This window comes from Mirounga leonina, unplaced genomic scaffold, assembly GCF_011800145.1.
Source record: "Mirounga leonina isolate KUSES-001 unplaced genomic scaffold, KU_Mleo_1.0 Mir_106, whole genome shotgun sequence".
In the NCBI taxonomy this organism is placed as follows: domain Eukaryota; kingdom Metazoa; phylum Chordata; class Mammalia; order Carnivora; family Phocidae; genus Mirounga; species Mirounga leonina.
In genome coordinates, this window is record NW_023270232.1 from 4,916,653 (window position 1) to 4,938,002 (window position 21,350).

Consider the following 21,350-nt stretch of genomic DNA (forward strand, 5'->3'; position numbering starts at 1 on the left):
GCAGCTTGGTCTCTCTCATCAGCCGGGAAGCGCCTGTTATGGGGTATTAGTGCATACCAAGGTCGCCAGGAGGACCTTGGGCATGACCTCAAGGCCTTACACGGTTCTCCTAGCAAGAGGATTCTGGGGAACTAGGGGAGGAGTGTCGAGTTTGGAGTCTTGAGCGGGAGCCACACCGGTTGCTGGGTGCTTGGGGTCCCTCACTTGATTTCATGGCCCCAGCTTCCTCCTGTGTAAGATGCAGTCTCTGCGCCCCACCGCAAGTCAGGGCAGGTGGATGCGCCCAGCATGGGCCCTGTCCCTGCTTAACATCTCCCTTCCCCAGACCTCAGTTTCTCATCAAGAGCGGGGATCCCATTTTCCTCCTGATTTGTTGTGAGTACATAGAAGTGTCAAATGGATAATCTGTGGTGCCCAGCCCATGCTTGTTGAAAGGGAGCTCGGAGCTCGCAGTTAGAAGCATAAATAATGGGGGCGCCTGGGTGGCTCAGTTGGTTAAGTGACTGCCTTCGGCTCAGGTCATGATCCTGGAGTCCCTGGATCGAGTCCCGCATCGGGCTCCCTGCTCGGCGGGGAGTCTGCTTCTCCCTCTGACCCTCCTCCCTCTCATTCTCTCTGTCTCAAATAAATAAATAAAATCTTTAAAAAAAAAAAAAAAGAAGCATAAATAATGGTAGATAAGGGTGAAGAACCCTTTCCGGTCCCTGGGCTGCCTGAGGGGACGGACCTCCGTAAAGAGCCTGGGGAAAAGGAACCTCCCCTTACAATATTTTAACTTGCGGAAGGGGTCCTGTTTGCTCTGGTGATATTGGTGCACCCATCTTTCACTTGGGAGCCTCTAGAGTAGAATTCATCTTCCCAAACACATTTCCTCTGGAGGCTGTTAGGTATTTAGCAGTCTCTGGGAGGCCTGAAGAGTGGAGTGAGAATCACAGTTATCTGTAGGGCTCTGTGTCCTGATGGGCCTCAGCCTTGAGATGCAGATGTTGTGTGTGTGTGGGGGGGGGGGCGGTTAGAGGACCAGAGAACGCCTGGAACACTCTGTCCCTCAGGGAGAAGCTGTTGGCCCCACGCAGGTCCCCAGGAGGCTGAAGTGAGGGGCTGGGCCATTCAGGGAAGAGGAGCGTCCTTATCTGAGCCTGCAAACCCTTCTGAGACCTCCCTGCCTAGGCGGCATCAGAGGCCTTCCCGCCCAGAAGCGCAGGCACTCAGCCCAGGGGAAAAGACACCCGGAGGGCTTTGCAGAGGACGCAAAAGGCCTGGAAGGCATGTCCCCTGTCCCCTGGGTGCTCCCAGACTAGCTGGGGGCACAGATCATGTGTGTGTTGCTGCCGCTGCTGGGAGAGGCTCTCCCGCTGCCATGTGTCCACCGGGGCAAATTAATACCTACATAGTGACCACTGATGGCGGAGGGGATGTCGAGGAGAGGAGCAGCTGCTGTTGGGCGGGGCGGATCATGGCATGCCCCTCGGAGGAGGTGAGTCTGGAGGTGGACTTTGGGAGAAAGGAGGAGTGAGGCATGGAGAGGCCCTTTACAGGCTGAGCAAGCAGAGGGGTTGGTGGATCCATGAGGAAAGGCCTTTGGGGGTGAAGAACCATTGTTAGGGCCCCAGGCTGCCCGAGGGAAGGCAGGCTGGTGCTGGGACGGTGGCTCCCGTGGGGAACTCTGCAGGGTAAGGATGTCTCTTCTTGTGGCCACGAGGAGCTGAGCAGGAGCTGCTCCCCAGTTGCCAAGAACAGGACAGAAACACAGGTTCCTTGGGCCGCCGCGCATAGCAGTGAGGTGGGGCTGGGCACTGAGGAGCCTGGGCAGGCGGGAGGAGGGGCAGGAGGGGGGTTAGGCCAGCGCACAGCACAGCAGGGCAGAGCCTTTGGGCTCAGTATGGTTTTGAGCTTCCTTCCTGGGATTTTGTGAAGGGGGACGAGAACAGGTCAGACAGCTTGTGGCTGGTGGAGAGTGAAGAGGAGTAGCATGCTTTCTGCAAGGCGAGGGAGCCGTGCTGCCTGTAGAGTGGTGGGAGCTGTGGTCTTAATGCCACCCACATGCCCACATCTCCCGGGCCTAGGAGGAACCTGGCCTGGGTTCTCCCCGGCTGAGTGGGAAAGCTTGCAGAGAAAGAAGCACAGGACCAGGACCCAGGGAACTTGGTGTCTACCCCAGTTTTCTTGCTGACCAGTGGTCACCTTGGCCGTTTGAAGAACCTCTTTGGCCTCTGATTTTTCCTTAGGGCATTGGAAGTGATGGCACCATCACCATGTCCCTGGACAGGATAGTTTGAGGACCACTGTGAAAGTGCTGTGCATAGTAGAGAGAGGCCTTTGTAGTTCAAGGTCATGTGAACACACCCCACGTTACAGATGGGAAAACCCAGGTGCCTACGGGATATAAAAGCCAGAGGCGGACGCGGATGTCCGCGTTACCCTGTCCGTGCCTCATCATTGAACCAGGCAGGGTCCTGAGGAAATCTAAGGATGGTTCTTAGTGTGAGTCTTAAAGGCAGGTCCTGGAGGAAATAGGAAGGTGGGGTTAAGATTTCAAAGGAGAAAGTGTTTATGATTCCATTTTTCCCCTTCTCCCACCCCCAGGTACGATTCCATTTTTGTAAAACAAACAAACAAACAAAAAAAGGCGAGCTCTGTATGTATGAGTGTTTAGGTAGAAAAACCATCCTAATCCATAAAGCTCTTAGCAGGGATTTCTCTGGAAAGACTGGGGGGGAGAAATTACACTTTTTACTTTTATGCATTTTTGTGTTGTATGAACTTTTTAATAATAAGTGTATATTGCTTATTGTGACTATAACTTACTGTTAGTTAAAAAAAAAAGAACAACCTAATAAAACAGAACAATGTTTCAGAGGAATTTCGCCAGAGTCTTTAATTTGCCGTGGTTTCGGGCATATGGCTGCGCTGCCTTTAGTGGTCTCTTCTACAGAATGGGTCAGTAATGTTTGGTAATCAGTGCATTTCTCCTAGCTAAGTAAGTCAAGGACACGTGATTACCAGTTAGGGCACAGAGGGAGATGGCCTCCCTTTTGGTCATTTCGATGGGGGGGTTGGGAAATGTTATTTGATGTTTACCTTGTTCTTGGCACATTCTTAAAATTTTCCCGGTAGCTGTCTGAGGTGAAAGCATTATTATCGCCTTTAACAGTGAGGAAGGCAAGACTCAGCCAGGTTAAGTAACTTGTCCAAAGCCACACAGCTACTAAATGGCAGATCCGAGGTTCAAACCCCGTTCTCTTCATCCACAGTCCCGTGTTCTTTCCAAGGCGTAAGGAGAAGCCCAGAATGAGGGCTTAGAAGACCTGGGATCTAGACCCGGCTGCCACTTCCAAACCATGAGACCTGGTGTGAGTCACGGGTCCCCGTGTCCTCGACTCTAAAACGGGGATAAGGCTGTCCTTCCTGCCTCCCTCCCCGGGTCGTGGTGGCGGAAGCTAACGTTCTTCGTGCCTGCCTCATGCCCGGCCGTGGCGTCCATGAGCTCATTTCATCTCTTTCTGTGACATCCAGACGGGACGACGTGTGTGACAGTCCTGAGTATAAACGGCAGAGCCCTCGGCAATGGCGAACTATTATCCAAGTGACACTCATCGGCCCGGTTCTCTCCTGAGTCAGCCTCCCTAAGAGAAGTGAATCCGATGTTGAAATCTCTGCCCTGTCCTGAAGCAAGAGTTTTCTTAACCCTCCACTGCCTGCCCCTCAGTTGTCTTTGCGAGTAGAGCGTCTCCCGGGGGAAGTTCACTTGGAAGGCGGGCGCGGGGCACCTGCAGTCACCCCTGTGCCCTGCCTTGTTCTGGGGCCTCGTGGCGGAGCCGAGGAGAGAAGGAGTGAAAAATTTCCATGGCCATGTCCCCGTCCACCGGGGGGGGAGGGGTGTGTGTGTGTCAAAATGCCCAGGTCACCAGGGGTGACCGTGCCTCCTGCCACAAGGGCGTGTTCCCTCGGGCATGTCCGGTCTTGAGTTGGTGTTTTGTGCGTGTTCTGTTGGGAGCAGGAGCCGGGGCTGAGGTCGGGCCCAGCGGTGTTCGCGTGCAGCCCAGTGCGGGCCCCTGGCCTCTCTCGCTAGCCTGACAGCTCTGAGCCAGAGGAGCTGGGGGGGGGGGGGGGGGGGGGGCCCCCGGGGGGGGGCCCCCCCCCCCCCCGGGGGGGGCGCCGCGCGGGGGGGGGGGGGGGGGGGGGGGGGGGGGGCGTGCTCTCTCTGCTGGGGTCTCCTCCGGCCTCTGCCGTGGTCCAGCTTCGGGCGTGGCCGAGAGCTTCCAGGCCTTCCTGGTCCGCAGGAAGGCCAATCCAGGACAAGGGTTTGCACAGTATTAGGGCACCTTCCCTTCAGGGGCTGGGGAGAGGTGCCCGGAGCGAGAGGAGCCGGGGCGGGGGTCCTTCTCAGTCTTGGCCTAGGGTCTGCGGGACCCAGCCCGCGGGGCGGTGTCTGGGAGCCTGGCACCTCCCCGTTTCCTTCCCAGTCGGCCCGGAGGCCTGCGTGCGTGTGTCAGACGCCACGTGCGAGAGGGAGCGGCGGCGGGGGGGTGAGGGCGGGCTGAGGGTTCCTGTCACGGATTTCTGGGAGCTTCTGGCCTGTGACAGACCATCCGAAGGCCGAAGCTTGCGGCTTGCAGCCTCCGGGGGTGCTGTGCTGTGGCCTCTGGTCACCAAACTGCAGAGGAGGGGTTGGAGGCACAGGAGGGATCCTTGGGCACCGCGTGCGGCCGAGCAGCAGCCCCTGTTTGCGCATGTGTCAGGGGAGGGCGGGGCGCAGGGAGGAGGGGCGCGATCTGAGACGCTGAGGAGAGGGGATAGAAATGGACAAGTTGAGAAGACCGCAGACGTCGGCCAAACCCCCGGAGAGCAGAAGTTGTCCTTCCTCAGGGCTGCCTCCCTCTGCCGGCCTCGGCTCCTGGGCCTCTGGCCCCACCGAAGGGATAGCAGCTCTCCTGCTGGGTTTCTTGCAGGGCGCAGCCGCCCCGAGATGCGCAGCACGCGGGCAGGGGGTTGGCCTGACACCCTCCCTCCCTCCCGCCAGCCACGACCCAGTCGCCTTTCCCAGGTGGACAGGGGCAGTGCGGCCAGCTGCCAGGCAGGGCTGGCCTGAACGAGGGGAGCGAGGCCCCTGGCTCGGTGAGGCGCTGGGCACTCTGGGCCCTTGGGAGTGTTCCACAAGTGTCCCCCACGTGGGCTTTGCACCTGTGTTTCCTGCGCCGCTCGAAGGGCCCCAGTCCGTGTGCCGGGGACCCGCTGAGCCCTGCACCGGGCGCTGCCTGGCTGGCCAGCCCACCCCCGGCCCAGCATCTACGCTGGTTCAGAGGCCCCTCCTGAGCTCCCGAAGACCGGTAGAAAGGGCTCCCCGTGGCGTACTCTCTCATTCACATAAGATCCAGGAGGCCTCAGGCTCAGTTCCAGCTCGGCCCCAACTTTTACCTTCTTTTTGGACCCCGTTTCCACATATCCTCTGAGAGGGGTTGTCCCACATAATGATTCATGAACTTGAACCAGGGGAGGAAAGCCTCCCCTCCAAAGATGCTTGGGGGCTGGCTTGTGTTCTATGTCCCCAACCTGCTTCCTCCTTTGAGCTTCTAGGCTCTTTTAGGTTTTTTTCTCGGATCAGTGTCCCTGTGCTAACCTGCACCTTGAGTCAAGGGGCAGGATGGCTGTGGAGCTGCAGAGAGCCTTGGCTTTTCTAGAAGCTTCTTCCTGTCCAGCTGGAAAACCTCAGCTGCTTTACTTGGGCTTGCCTTCCACAGAATAGGGGAACTGGTCTTCCCTGAGGGATGGGAACAATTGTAGGGAACAGCGTTAGACTTGCAGGTATGAGACCTGACTCTCTTGGCTGTGTCTTTGAACTAATCACTTTGCTTTGTGGAGCCTCAGTTTCTGCATCTGTAAAATGGGGATCAAGAGTGTGTCCCTGATAGGGTTGTTTTGAAGGTTAAATGACCTACTGGATATGAAAACGCTCGATATACTGTGAGTCATAAGATAAATATAGAGTAGTATTCTAGCATTTAGTATGAATGAAATTCCTCTTTTGTACAAGGCAACCGGGTGAGTTCCTTTCCCTAGGGAACTCACATGTTTTATCAGAAGAGATAGACCTGTCAATAAACACCTCATGATGGAGGGTGGGGAACATGATAGCAGAAGCATGTCCCAAATGCTAGAGTAGCAATGTGACGTTTATTGATTTAGTGCATGGTCTTGCCCCTGCTCACCCATTCTGTCCCCAGCAGACAGCTCAATCTCACTGAAACACGAATCTCATTGTTGAATACTCGTCAAAGTCATCCCAAGGCTCGCTGTGCTTTGGGATCAAGTCTAAACTTGTTAACGTGTGTTACTAGATCCTGCACAATTTAGCACCTCACAGTCTTTCTAGTTGCCTCACTTTTTACACTGTGCTTGATCCATATTGAATTTCTTTCTGTTCCTTGCACCCCCCCCCCGCCCCCGCCTTTGGCCTTCACACATGCTCTTGACTGTGCCTGGATGCACACCCTGACATCACGCCTCCGGGAAGACTTCTCAGTAGACTTCTGCTCCTGGGGCTGCTCACACACCCTTGTATCGTGACTGCCTCTCCCCCGCCAGACTGTGGGCACCACGACAGCAAGTTTTGCTGATCTGGTGCCAGCCTTGGGGGTAGGACAGAGCGTGTCTTTTCCTGAGGCCGTGATTCTGGCAATTTCTACTTAAGCTCTTGGTAGTTTCTGATTGCTCTTCTCTGCAAGGCTTTATCACAAGGGGGAAGGGAAAAGGTGGCTATGGTAGGAGAGCTTGGGTTTGGGGGCAGGGTTGTCTCTGGCCGCTGAGGACACTGGGGGACTCCTGCCAATGTGCTGATGGTTCGTGAGGTAGGGGACAGGCAGGGCCTGGGGGAGCACAAGGCATGGAGACCAGAGTGAGCAGAAGGCTGCCCCGGCTCAAATATGCAGAAATGACCTAGGGCTGGGGACTCTGTGTCCTTGAGTCAGGACGTTTCCAGCCACCCTGCAAAGTGAGCATGAGATGCCATTCTCAGAAGCAAATAAGCATCAAGGTCTTTTCAGCCTCATTGGGTCATAAATCTCTCTCTCCATCCCCCGGGAGCCTTCCGTGTGCAAGGCTGCGTGCAAGGCACTGGGGGGTCAAGGTGAATGGAGCAGGCCCTGTAAAGGTGACAGGTGCAGAAAGCTGTGATCCAGGCTCTACCGTGCAGAGAGAGCAGTGCTGAGGGAGGGGTCATCTCCAGCCTGAGGAACTCCGACATCTGCAGGAGGAGGTGAGATTTGATCTGAACCTGGAAGGGTAGGGGAGATTTGGATAGCTGGGAAGAGAAGGAAGGGCTTTTTGGTGGGAAAGCCCAGGGATCCCCCCAGGAATGGTCGAGGTGTTTAGGCCGGAGTTCCGAGAGCACGAAGCCACACCTGCAGAGTGTTGGCACCTCGGACATGGAAGACACTGCGAGGCTTTGAGCACGGAAAAGAATTGACCAGGGTTGCACTTTAAGAAGGTGACTGTGGCAGTGTTGTACAGGATGGGTTGGAAGGGAGAGAGATTGAAGATGGAAAACCATTACAGTGAATGACTGAGGAGGAGTCAGGAATGAGGAAGGAGAAATCCAGGCACATGGCTGTCAGGGCTTCCTAAGCCAAAGGGAAGCAAAAAGAATGAATGGTGAGACAAGGTGACTTAGAGCTGGGTACACAGTAGGTGCCCAATAAATACTTTCTGAGAGAATAAATGGGAAGATACTATGAAGGAAGAATAGCCAGCGACAGTCCAAGGGGTCTGTGGTTAGGAGCCTTGGAACCCCAAGGAGAATGGGGAGCCCAGGAAGAGCAGTAGATTGGGGCAGTACTAGGAATGACTTGGAAGTATGGGCATGTCGGCCCTGGCCCATGGGTGTGGGAGCCTGGGGGCTGTCTCCGTACCTTCTGGGAACGGTGGAGTTAAGGTCTCTCTGCTCTGGGCCTGCCGCCCCTTGTCCTGAATGATTCCAGCCCTTTGGCCACTGTTTCCACCCACCTAGAAATCGTGCCCGAGGAAACCCACCAGCACCACTGTGTCACGTTAACACTAATGTTTATTGAGCACTTTCTGTGTTCTAAGTGCTTCTCCGTCTCATCTGATCTTAAAACTCCCATCTGTGAGATTTACCATGTCAGTTTCTCAGTTGAGGAAACTGAAAATCACACAGCTGTTAAGTGATGGTGCTGGGATTTGAACCCCACGTGGCTGGCTCTGGCACCCTCGTTCTTAACCTCTGTGACACTGCCATCCACTTGAGGATGAGCCAGCTACTTCTCACAGAGGAAAGGAGTCATGTGTAGGCTTAGGGCGCCTCCGGCATGTGCTTGGGGATCGAAGGGCAACTTCCGTGTAACATTCGAGGATTGGAAGGGACTTGGAGCTACCTGGTTCATTTTACAGGAAGAACTGGGGCTCGGAGCATTTGCAAGACTGCTCTGAGGGCCGTGGCTGATGGCATTTGCATGACTGCCTATCTCATCATGTGGTGTGTCAGAGTCTGTGGGAGCTGGTTTGTCCTAGACAGGCGGGCACCTCACCCTGTCCTGTCCTGCCCCAGCCAGACTCAAGCTGAACTGACCTTCTTCAGGCTTTGCCTCACTTTCCTTCCTTCTTATCCTTCCCCCAGATTGACAAGTATCTCTATGCCATGCGGCTCTCCGATGAAACTCTAATAGATATCATGACTCGTTTCAAGAAGGAGATGAAGAATGGCCTCTCCCGGGATTTTAATCCAACAGCCACAGTCAAGATGTTGCCAACGTTTGTAAGGTCCATCCCTGATGGTTCAGGTGAGTCTCTCACCCAGAGATTGGGCTCTGAGAGCTGAATTCTCTGTGAAAACATCTTTCCTACTTTCTTTTCATTTGTTCATTTAGTCCCTCCTTCATTCCTTCATTCATTCATCTATCTGTTCTGCCATCCATCCTCCATCCATCCATCCTCTGTCCATCCACCCTCCCTCCATCCATCCATCCGTCATATGCCTACTGAACATCTACCGTGTGCCAGGCACTGGAGATGCCATGGTTGGACAAGGCTAATCTGCCCTCATTGGACTGACTGTCTAGTGGCTAATGATAAGGAAGGGTCGTGTGTGTGTGTGTGTGTGTGTGTGCGTTGCTCTAGAACATGAGCGTCTCCAGAACAAATGAAGAGTTCATTTTAGGAAAATGTCTTCCTCAGGGCACCAAGACCTCCCTTCAGATAAGTAGCAACCTAGTGGCCAGCTGGGTATTGGACTCAGAGGGGAGATTCACGTTCCCATCTAAAAGAGTTTTATAGATGTTAAATGAAGGTAGCCCCTCAAGCAGATAAACGGCAAGGGGAGGTAGAATTAGAGAAAAAAATTCTCCTGTCCGTGTGCAGCTGTGTAGCTCATGGCCCACAAAGGGGAGTTGGGAGCTCCCCGTGGATCGTCAGTACCCCTTCCCCAGAGGAGGGGGCTTAGCTCCTGCACCCGGCAGAGTGGAGGCTGAGAGGGCACAGCTCGGCTCGCTCGGAGGAGGCCGTTCTGTCCGGCTGACCCGCAGCTAGTTGTTTGCAGGGGCAGGTGCTTTGCCGGCCCCGGCTTGGCACCCTCCCAGGAATCCTGCTCCGAAGGGTGCTCTGTGCTCCGGCCTGGGGTTCACCTGCTGCACGAGAGGGAGGGGGAGAGATTATGGGGAGGTCCGGTTTCTCTAGGTTTCTCCAGGGGTTGTGAGTCTACGCCCTGAGAGCCTAGCCCTCACACCTGCCTGTTGTTTCTTCCCTGCTCTGGAGGCTTCGCTTCAGGCCTCGGTTTGGAGCATCTGGTACGCAGCCTGCAAGATGGGTGTCAGGAAAGCAGCCATTCCAGTTGATGTTCACAAAGGATGGGCAAGCGCACAGCTTGTTGGAGCGGACCGGCTGCGGTGGGACAGTCGTGCCGTGTCTGCGGTGCTCTTTAGAAGTCCTGGATGAGATCTGGATGCTGATGGAGGGCATGTGCTCTGTTGGCTCTGTGGTCACGTACGCATCGGCGTTTATATCTCTCATGGTTCTCGACTGTCGGAAATCTATTCCACGTCCCTCCTTTTGTTTTCCTTGAGGTCCTGGTTACCAGCAGTTTTAACTTTTTAATAACAAGCAAAGAAACTCTGGTCACTGGAGTGGTGGGGCTGTGGTGTGCCTGGGGTTTTGTCCGGATGTCTCTGGCTTTGTGGTTCACTCCTGCTTTTTCCCCAGCTCCAGATGGCACCCACATCTAGGAGCATTGAGCCTTTCCAGGATTAGCAGAGTTCTGTCGGAGAGGCACGGCTGTGCCTGCTTCCAGCTAAGAGAAGGGGAAGGGGGAGGTAACGTGCGTGTGGGCAGCCCCCGGAGGGCCCCTACTCTGGCTCGGCTTGGGAGAGTGCAGAGGGATACCTGATGCGCGCAGGGCCCCTGATCCTGTGTGACTGGCGCAGGGCTAACAGTCCGAGGACCATATGTCATGCTGGGACCGTATGTCAGCCAGGGCTGTTCTTTACTCTTTTAGAAACATTTGCAGAGTTGAGGGTCTCTAAGTGTGATCCAGCTACATGAGTGATCTAGCCATTTACCCCTATCAGCTGGGGAAAAACACTCTGCAGCCCCTCTCAGACATTCATAACAGATGCCCAGACACTGTAGGCCCTGAGCTGCAGAAATCTGTTGAACCTGGCTTACCTGCCTTTTCCCCTAACCTTTGATCTTTTCTTACACGTTTCATCTACTTTGAGACACTTTTTCGTTTGAATGTCTCTGAAATCAGCAGTGCATTATCTATCACTGCATCTTAAGATTATAATGGGTGGTGTTCGTTCGTTCTTCGTGTTATGTAAAATAACGACGCGTCTGACACTCAGCCCTGTTTTAAGTGTGATGACGTGTGGTAATGCCTGTGCTGGGCGTCCTGGCGTTTCTGGAATGGGAGCCAGCTGCCTGGGCCCCACGCCTCCTTTTGAGCCTCTCTTCTCCAGTGTGGACGGGGCCAAATATTTAGGGCCTCTGAGGAGCACAGAATGGTGTTGACCGAAGGAGGATGAGGGGTGAAACCAAAGCCCTGCAGTATGAAGACCCCCTTCCTGTGCAGCCTGGGTCTGCCTGTTGGCTCTCAGCGCCCTCCCCTGCCTCACCCGCCTAGCCCTGCCCCTGCCTCCATGCGCCTTCTGGCTTCTGGTGGTGGCGGGCAATCCTTGGTGCTGCTTGGCCTGCCAGTTGCATGTCCCCAGTCTCTGCCTATGTCATTACAGGGCATTTCCCTCTTATGGGGATCCTAATCAGATTAGGCCCCACACTCAGGGCTCATCTTAACCTGATTACATCTGCAAAGACCTTGTTTCCAAATAAGGTCTTGTTTCCGGGTCCCAAGGGTTAGGACTTCAGTGTATCTTTTTGGGGAGCACCGTGCAACCTGAACACACCCTTATAGCCTTGCTCCCCGTAACTGTTCCTAATATTCATGTTTGGGCTCAGTTCACATGCCTTGGGGCCCACACTCCATTTGGAACGGACCCTACGGCCCCACACAGGCTGATGCCAAGGCCTCGCATACCTGCCCCCAGTCCACTCCCGGCCCCTTTGTGACTGGGGTGCCTCCACCCTCACCTCCCTTGCACCCCTTTATCAACCAAGAACCAGGAGGGCCCCTGGAGTAGTCTGAATGCAGGCCTTCTTGATAGTAAACCGTGCAGTTCCCTTTTTAAATGTTAATCACTGCTTTAACTGTATAATTAGTCAGCGACAGAATTAGTGGTAATCCCAAACCACTGAGGGATAAATTGGACTCAGCTCGGTGGAGAGATGCCCCCACCTGTTAAGGGTGGTGTGACTTCCAAGTCAAAGGGAGAAACAAACCTTTCTTTTCCTGCTGACCTTGACCGGGGTGGGGGGACTGGACTCAGAGTTTTGAAACTCTATTGATTTTTTGGAAATGTATCAGCACATTTTTATTATTATTATTCCCCCCTTTGGACATTTTTTATGGGCAGTGGTTTTTCTTTTAATCACTTTTCAGTAACCTATACGTTAATTTTTTTTTTTTAAACCCTAAAGTGGCTTTTAGCTGCTGCATATCCTTTTTGGAGTAGGAAAGGTATGAATAATAAATAAAAGAAGGAAAATATTGAAGCCTTTTTACTTTGGTGACTTGGCTAAACAGAAAGTCCCTTTTCAGAGCTGCAAAGCTCTGGGGATGTCTGGCTTCCCTTAGAACGGCTCGCTGTGTGTCTCATTCACAAAACCTCCCCTTTTTTCTCTTCCTCTCGTTTCTCAGTAAGGTTATTGGAAATGCCAATTAGGTGGCAAGGTTTTTGAGGGTAAATTGAGTTGAATATTTTGCTGTTTCTGCCTCGTGGTTCTGAGCATGCGCTTTCCCCAAAGGATAAGTTGGAAAATATTTGATTTGCGGTGTGTTCAGTTAATTTTGGGGGCCCCAAATATACATAGCATTTCTTTAGGTCAAAGGAAAGAAAATACTGTCTTTTCCCATGGCATTTGGGTTGGTCACTTCCCTTTCTCTGTCTTTGTTTCCTTATCTGGGAAGATGGTTGGATTGTCTCAAAAATTCTCTCCGCCTGTGAAATTTGTGTTCTCGGGTTCTGGTTAGGTTTTTGATGAAGGTGTAGAACTGTCGTCAAGTAGCTGGGTTGCAGACCCGGAGGGAGAGCCTTTGTATCTCACGTACGGAATCAACTCGTTGAGCAGGGCAAAAGTCGGCATTTCCTGAAGGCGGGGTTTCTGTTTGCTCTGTATTTCATCCAGTACAGACCAGGACTCGAGAGAGACATCTGTCCCTGTGTTTGTTTTCCATTATTTGCTGCGAATAATGGTGGTCATCATCAAGTGGAGAGCTGCCAGGGGCCCTTCAGATGCTTTGTGTAATGAGCCTTCTCTGGAAGAACGGTTCTCCTGGCATCGGTGGAAATGGGAAATGTGGGAAGAAGGTACAAGTAGGAGGCAGCAGGGGCAGGAAGGAAGGTTGAGGCCGAAGATTTGACAAGGTAGTTGGAGGGAAGCCCAGTTCTATAAAAAGAGGCTGAACTTGAAATTAAAGGGGAGGGAAAAACAAACCCAGAACACTGGATTAATCTCTGGCTCTGCTGCTTATTATCGGTCCGATCTTGGAGGCGTCATTTAACTTCCCTGTGCCTCCATTTCCTCATCTGTAAAATGGGTTATCAAACCCGGCTTTCCCCGGCTCAGAGGGCTGCAAGAAGATCAAATGTGCTTTGGAAACCACAAACCACCGTGAGAGTTCCAGTGGGCCCCTGTCCTCCTTAACACTAGTGTCACCTAATTAATTATTTAAGAATTCTTTGGGAGGACCCTTCCCAGTGGATGCAGCCAGTCAGAGGATCCCCACCCTCAGGCCTAACCATGTAGGTCTAGCCCTGGGAAACAAAGATTCAGAATTTTTCAGAAATCACTGGCATCTCTGTGATGCTATAGGGGGAGGAGGCCGAAGAAAGGGGAAAGCAAAGGCAGGCTGTCTCACTCCCACCCTGGTATCCCACAGAATGTGGAGGAGCCCCCAGATGGCAGCAGTGTGGTGACGGGGCACCGTGACTCTAATCGGGGAACCAACCTGAGATGAAATAGATGCCCATTGTTATGGAGGGCAAGTAGGTATTTGGGGGATTCATTCCCTGATAAAGAATATCGGACTCAGGAGCCTTCTGGTTGTAGCTGAAAAAAATCGAACTCAAATGTGTATAAGCAAAAAGAGCAAAATTTTAGGTTCATAGAACTGGGAAATCTAGTTGTAAGTTGGTTTCTGTATCCTGGGACTCACCTGTCCCTTATTCTTTCAGTCTGTGTGTTGGCTGCATTCAAAGCCTGCCTCTTCCTTCGGTGGCAGCCAAAGCTGACAGCCGCCTCAGAACCGATGATCCCAGCGGTGGTCTTGGAGAGGGCGATGATTGGCTGACTTGGGTCATGTGCCCATCCTGAGCCAATCATGATGGCCAGGGTGGGAGACTCTGGATGCTCCTGGATCATGCACCTGGATCACACATTGGTCCCCCTAGAGATGGAGCAGGGGTTCAGCCTAGCCCCAACCTCAGATGAAGAATGGGGAGGATAGTTATCTAAAGAGATGCTAGACAGCCCCCAAAGTTTACTGGAAATCTTGCTGCCCTTACCAGAAGTCATTCCTGGGTATCGTTTGCCTTGGCAGAGAATAGGACCGGACACACATGCATTTGACCCAGCCAGTTCTTTTGAACTAGCAGCAAACACTGATTCCCTGCTGTGTACAAGACTTAGCACGGGGGAAGGAAGGAAGCATGTTACATTGCCCTCGCCTTCAAGTCGCTTATCATCCAACTGAGGAAGATAGGACACATAACGTAAAAGATCATGAGCATCACAATATTTGCAAGTATGTGAGCGACTAAGAAGAGGGAGGCGTTCTGGCAGTGCAAAGGCATGCCCACGAGCAAGTCATTCAGCTGGATTGGTTGAGCTTTGTCCCACGTCTCCCGAGCTGCAAATGTGATTTACAGAAGGAGGTGCCACCTGCCATTTCTTTGAGCAATTACACACGCACCCTGGAACCAGGGTAACTGCTCAGGGAAGGATCAGGAACTGCACTGGGCTTGACAATGACCCCTTGTAAACTGCCCTCTGGGAAAGGCCCTCCTCAAATCGGTCAACTCCCACCTGCAGCTGTGGGGGGTGTCCAGTGTTTAGTGTTGTCTTGACATCTCAAGGTCACCTTTTCTGGTTGCCGTCTCTGACTCAAACTTCTTCTTGGGACCCTGTTGACCCGTACTTGTTGAACAAAGGAGCAGGGGAGAGCTGGAGTGGGTGGACCACAGCAGGCGACTGGGATGGAGCAGGGGGCTTTGCGGAGTTGCAGAAGTGGGGCCCAGCCCCGTGTACCCTAAGGCCAGATTCTTCCGGTTATCGGCAGCTGAGATCATTTTCACTTATCCTGCTTGAAAAACTTCAGGCCTGGGTCCTGCCGAGGTGCTGCCTGAAACCTGACTCCGTCCTGCAGCAGGGGCTGAAAGCTCTCACCTGATCTGTGTCGGCACCGCTAACCGGCAGCTCCCGCGCAGACACCTGGAACCTGAGCACAAGAAACTGCTTTCACTTAAGACCTTTGATTCAACTGAAAAGGAGACTTTTGACCACGCTAGCAACCGAAGAACGGGTCATGCTATTTTTTTTTTAAGTTATGATGTAAAGTCGGTGTAAAACAGGAAAGAAATAAATACATGTTTATTCAAACATTAAAGCAGTAAAAAATTAAGTTAAAACGTTGAAACAAAGCAAAAAGCACCCATAATTTCATACTAGCACGGTGTTCGCCTTTGAGCCCGTTCATCTGCACAAGTGGCTTATAGAATTGTTTACCGTACTGAGTGTGCATCGTCTTCATTGGAGAACAGGGAGGAACAAAACCAAAAGTCGTGGATGTTGAGGAACCCCAGAAAGAAAGGCGGCCATTCTGGTGGTGCTAAAGTCTCACTCCACTGCCGCCTTGGGGATCTGTGTCCACGAGGTCTGTCCGGCAGGCAGATGGAGCCAGTGGTGGTGACTTTGAGCTTTGGATTCACGTTCTGGCTCTGCCACGTAGCTTGTGTGCCAGGGCTAGTCACCTAACCCCTCCCGGCCTTTACTTGCTCACCTGCAAAATGGAGATCACAGTAGTACCTACTGCACAGGGTTGAGGGAGTTAAAAATAAAATGATGCGTATGAAGGACATAGCAACTGGAGTGCACAGAGGCTTAGTGAATGTCAGTTGATGGTAAAATAAAGTGCTTTTGATATTCTAGTAATTCGTCCTCCTGAGAGGAGCCACCTTATACCGAATTCAGTTATTTAACTAGGTAAGCACCATGGGGATTAAGGTTCTGATGGGAACCCCTAAGAAAACTCTAAACTGGGCGCCTGGCTGGCTCAGGCAGTAGAGCACGTGACTGTTGATCTCAGGGTTGTGAGTTCGAGCCCCACGCTGGGTGTAGAGATTACTTAAAAATAAAATCTTAAAAAAAAAAAAAACTCAAACCAAAAAACCTTCTAAACGGATTTGAACAACCCACAAAGTCTGGGTCAGAATTTCCTACCAATCTGTGACATCTGCTTATAGAAGCAATTTAAAACCAGTGGCATCATGTGGTATATTCATACAATGGAATATAATTCAGTCATAGAAATGGACTAGGTACTGATACATGCCACAACATAGACGAACCTTGAAAACATCAGAAACATCAGCTATAGTGGGTGAAAGAAGCCATCCACAATAGACCACCTCTTGTATGAATCCATTGGTATGAAATGTACAGAGTAGGAACATCTAGAGAGACAGACAGTAGATTTGTGGTCATTGGTGCATAAGAGGGGTTGCCAGGAAGTAGGGAGTGATGACAGCTTGTGGGTACGGAGTTTCTTTCTGGGATGCTGAAAATGTTCTAAAAGTAGGTAGTGGTGATGGTTGTGCAACTCTGTAAATAAACTGAAGAACCACTGACTTCTACACTTTAAAATGAATGAATTGTAACAAACTGGAATTAAAATAAGAACCTTAAAAAAATAAAATGGATGAGTTGTATGATACAGGGATAATTTCTCAATAAATTTCTCAACCGACCAGCACTATGACTGTTTTGTGCTTAATGACCAATAAGCAGGGCTACTTTGAGTGAGTGAGTGATTGGGTCACCAGCCCCCGTGATCAAGCAGCCATAGAGCATTTGTTGAGCTCTCCGGGATGCCATGGGTAAGATGCACACAAGCCCAGGGTGTGGTTTTTTCCCTTAAGGAACTTGAGAGAGAGGTTAAGAATGGGGAAAATTCACTCTGAGAATTCTTTGGTTTGTTCATTGATTCCTTTACCACCTCATGAGTTCAAGTATTTGTTGAGCTCTTACTGTATATTAAACACCATTCTAAGTTCCAGAAATAGAACAGTGTGTCAGAGCTGACCAGTCAGTGGAATCAAATACAAAGATGTGTTTGCTTTATAAAAGAGAAGCTTTTTTTTTCTTCCTAACCATTACCTTAAAAAATAATAAGCAGAAAGCTCAAGAGACCCAAAATAGCCAAAGCAATCTTGAAAAAGAAGAACAAAGTTGGAGGACTTTCACTTCCTTGTTTCAAATTTTTTTAAATTAATTAATTAATTAATTCATGAAAGTCAGAGAGAGAGAGAGAGAGAGGCAGAGGCAGAGGGAGAGAAGCAGGCTCCCCGCCTAGCAGGGAGCCCGATGCGGGACTCGATCGCAGGACCCTGGGATCATGACCTGAGCCGAAGGCAGACGCTTAACCGTCTGAGCCACCCAGGCGCACCCCTTGTTTCACATTTTACTACAAAGCGACAATCAAGATGCTGTGGTACTGGCATAAGGATGATAGATCAGTGGATCAGAATTGAGAGTTCAGGATATCAATTATATATCAAAATTGGGGTGGGGGAAGAATTGAGAGTTCAGAAACCCATACATGTATGGTTGCTTGAGTTTTGACAAAGGTGCCAAGACTGTTCAGTGAAGGAAAGAACAGTCTTTTCGCAAATGTTGCTGGGATAAGTGGATATCCACATGTAAAAGAACTAGGTTGGACCCCTGCCTCACACCATAAAGAAAAATCAACTCAGAATGGATCAAATTCTGACATGTAAGAGCTAAAAGTATAAAACTCTTGGCAAGAAACATAGGTGTGAATCTCTGTGACCCTGGTTTTGGCAATGGCTTCTAAGATATGACCCCAAAGGCACAAACAACAAAGGAAAACAAGAGATACAGTGTACTTCGTCAAAATGGAAAACTCGTATGCTTCAGAAGTCACCATCAAGAAAGTGAAAAGACAGTCCACAGAATAAGAGACCATATTTACGAGTCATATATCTGATAGGGACTTAGGTCTAGAATGTGAAAGAACTCTTACAACTCAACACTCCAACGACAACCCCATTTTTAAAACAAGCCAGGGAATCTGAATAGACGTTTCTCCAAAGAAGGCAAAAAATGGCCAAGAAGCTCGTGAAGAGGTGCTCATTGTCATTAGCCAGAGAAATGCAAACCAAAATAAAATAAGAGGATGATAAGAATTGAGGATGTGGAGAAGTTGGAACCTTTATGATTCACAGGTGGGATGGACAATGAGGCAACTCCTCCAGACACCAGTGGCAGTTCCTCAGAAAGTTCAACGTGAGTTACCACTCGACAGCCGTTCTACTTCTAGGTCTATACCCAAGGGAAATAAAGACAGGGCCGCACAAGAAGTTGTGCGGAAGTATCCATAGCAGTGTTACTCATGACCGCCAGAGGTAGAAACGACCCAGATACTCCGTCCACAGACAAACGGGTCAATGAAATGAGGTACCGCCATACCATGGCCTGTTACTTGGCCATACGGAAATGAAGTGCCCGCCCCTGCTACACCAAGATGCTGGCCACAGGCAGCCACGTGCTGTGTGATGGCCTTCCTACGAACTGTCCAGAATGCACACAGCTGTGGGGACAGAGAGTAGGTTAATGGTTGCTTAGGGCAGTGGGGGAAGAGGGTGCTTGCCTGCTTGAGAGGGAGATAGTTAAAGAGTACAGGATTTCTTTTTTGAGGTGATGAAAGCGCTCTCAAACTGGTTCGTGGCAATGGTGGCGTCACTGAATTTATGAAAAGCCGTGGAATTGCCCACTTTAAATGGGTGACGTGTGGTGATTTATATCTCAGTGGTGCCATTGCTGAAAAATAGAGTATTAAAGATGCTTCCGTATGGAAAATGAGATCCCAGACAGACTGGTGTTTATGCTGCTGTGGTACTGATGACTTTGGGGACTCCCGGGGCTCAGGGTGGCAGTGGTGGCTGTCACCCCGGCCTGATTGATACCCGTTGGGGCAGTTGGGGATGTCACAGCAGTAGTAAAATTCACAGATTTTCACTGCATTTTTGGAAGCATGTGTGAGAATTACTAATGAGAAAGAGGGTAAAGAAGGTTAGGTGGTGGCTTGATGGTTTGGGACCCTTCCCATGGCCTCCTCCCCTGCTGCTGTCTGGTGGCCCCGGGCCTACGGTGCCATCACGTGTCCCACTGAGCCCCACCTCAGTCCGTGCACACGCTGGGCCTGAGGATGCCACCGTATCAAGCCAGGTCCCGCTACGTGACCAAGTGGGACTCCTGCTAAAAGCCTTCCCTGGGTAGAAACAACACAGGTACCCGCCGGCAGGTGGGTGGATGGATGGGTGGTAACTGCATGCAGTGGGTTGTAGCAGGCAGCCGCAGAAGGCGGTGAAACTCCGACACATGCAAAACATGACCTTTGAGACATTATGCAGAGTGAAAGAAGCCAGACACAAAAGGCCAAGTATTGTGTGATTCCACTTCTGTCAACTGTCCAGACGAGGCGACTCTGTGGTGACGGCAAGGCGAGACGCGGTGACCCAGGGACTAGGGGAAGAAGAGTGGGGAATGTTTCTAGAGTTTCATCACCCTGTCAGGGCTGAGGGAGAGTCTTGCTGGTGGTGATGCTTGCACAACATTGTACTTAACAGTTTTATGTTATGTAGATTTTACCACAATTTAACCCTCCCCCACCCCGGGGAGTAAGTGGAGGTGTGGCAGGAACTCAAGGCATGGGATGGACCTCACATATGGGGTGTTCTCGGAGTTGAAATGCTGTTTGTATTTTATGGATAACAGTGCTGTCTGGGGGAAAGGGTAGGAATTAGAAAAAGCTTGGGGGGGGTCTCTGTATGGCACCCGGGGTCCCCTGCTTGGAGCTGACCAGCCACACGCCGGGCTGGGTTGGGTCCATTTTCCAGACAGGGCAGTGGTTGGGTGAGGTTTGCACGGGAGAGGCAGGCCAGCCGGACGCTGTCAAGAGGCAGGCAAAGCGTGGGTCTTCCCATCACATGTGACCCTGATGTGATACCTGTTGTCTCCCTAAACAGAAAAGGGAGATTTCATTGCCCTGGATCTTGGCGGGTCTTCCTTTCGAATTCTGAGGGTACAAGTGAATCATGAGCAAAACCAGAATGTTCACATGGAGTCCGAGATTTACGACACCCCGGAGAACATCGTGCACGGCAGTGGAAGCCAGGTGGGTCCCCCCGCTCCCTTCTGATCAGCCCCAGCGGGCTCATACCTCTGGGAACCAGCCCCCCAAGCTCTGGTGTCTGAGCCCCTGGAAGGAGTCCCTCATAGGTCACATGGAGAGGGGCTGCTGGGTGGAAGGGTGTGACCATCTAAAGAGAGCCCACCGTCTGGGAAAATTGGTGCATGGGAGGGAGGCCACTGGGACTTGCACAGGCTGGAGGGTGTGAGGAGGGGGCCCGGCAGCTCTGTGGGTAAATGTATTCATTTCCTAAGGATCCTGGGGTTGGCTCCTCAGTGCAGGTTTCGCAGAGCCCTTGGGTGAAAACAGCCCTTCTTCCAAGTCATTGGCCTCCCCCGCAGCTCACCTGGAGCCCAGGCCTCACAGGGTCTGGCGGTCACCTTGTAGGGCATCAGGAATTTGAGCTCATGGCCCAAGCGCTAGTGAAGGGCTCCTGGCTACTGATTTAATAGCCTCCTGAGAGTCCTTGGTACAGAAAGGCACCATCCCCTTCCCTCACATCTGATACCTGAGGCCCATCCCCATGATGGGGCACCCCCCGGAAGGGCTGTCTTCCTTAGCTGGCCAAGGGGCTGTGGGCAGGATCGGAAGGGCCCATTGCCCTTGCCCCGTCCCTCTAGCTGTGGTGCGTGGTGGGGGTCCACGCTCACTGAGGACCCTGTGATCGCGGTTTCCGGTCGTTCGGGGTCCCGTCAGCCTGCAGTGTATGGGAGCTGCTCCTCCCGCTGTCAGAGATGCTCTGGCTCCTGTGGTCTGTAGCTCGCCTCCCGAGTCATGGTTGCTGCCCAGGATTTGTATTCCGAGCTTGCCAAATACTTGCTTTAGGAAGGGTGTGTTCACGTCAAGGTTCATGACTAAGTTCGCCAGAAAACTCATTTGTCCTGACCTGGACTTTGAGATGAGACCCAGGAGCCTTCTCCTCTGGACTCTGCTTTGTTTCTAAATTAATGTGGGTGGGGCCCGGGGCCAGCAGTTAATGTGGGTGGGGCCTGGGGCCAGCGCTCCACTGGTTTTGTTTTGTTTTTTTTTGGTCTGAGAGAAAAGGGCTAATCCCAGCCTTTCATCTGCTCCTGGGGGCTTGGGTTCAGAGCTTTTCCGACTGTGTCACGGGGAGCATTGAAGAAGGCACTGTCTCCAGAACGGATGAGTGTATCACTCATTGGATGGCCCTGCCTGGAGACTCCCCTGCTTTCCCCTCCTGCTGGGCTGCAGAAACCGGCCCATGCTTATGCATGCGGGCTGCTAGCTGCGAGGTCTCCTAATCCTGCCCAGTGGTTGCTGCATTATCCTTCCTGCAAGT

The 21,350-nt window shown here is 51.9% G+C and overlaps 1 protein-coding gene across 1 annotated transcript in view; it reads left to right on the forward strand.

The window, feature by feature from the left end:
* Nucleotides 1-21,350, forward strand: part of LOC118018157 (hexokinase-1) — a 64,161-nt gene that overhangs the window by 10,624 nt on the left and 32,187 nt on the right. Inside the window, exons 2-3 of the mRNA XM_035016616.1 lie at nt 8,633-8,795; nt 19,887-20,035. Of these exons, the coding sequence (XP_034872507.1) occupies nt 8,633-8,795; nt 19,887-20,035 (312 nt within the window). The remainder of the gene's footprint in view (nt 1-8,632; nt 8,796-19,886; nt 20,036-21,350) is intronic.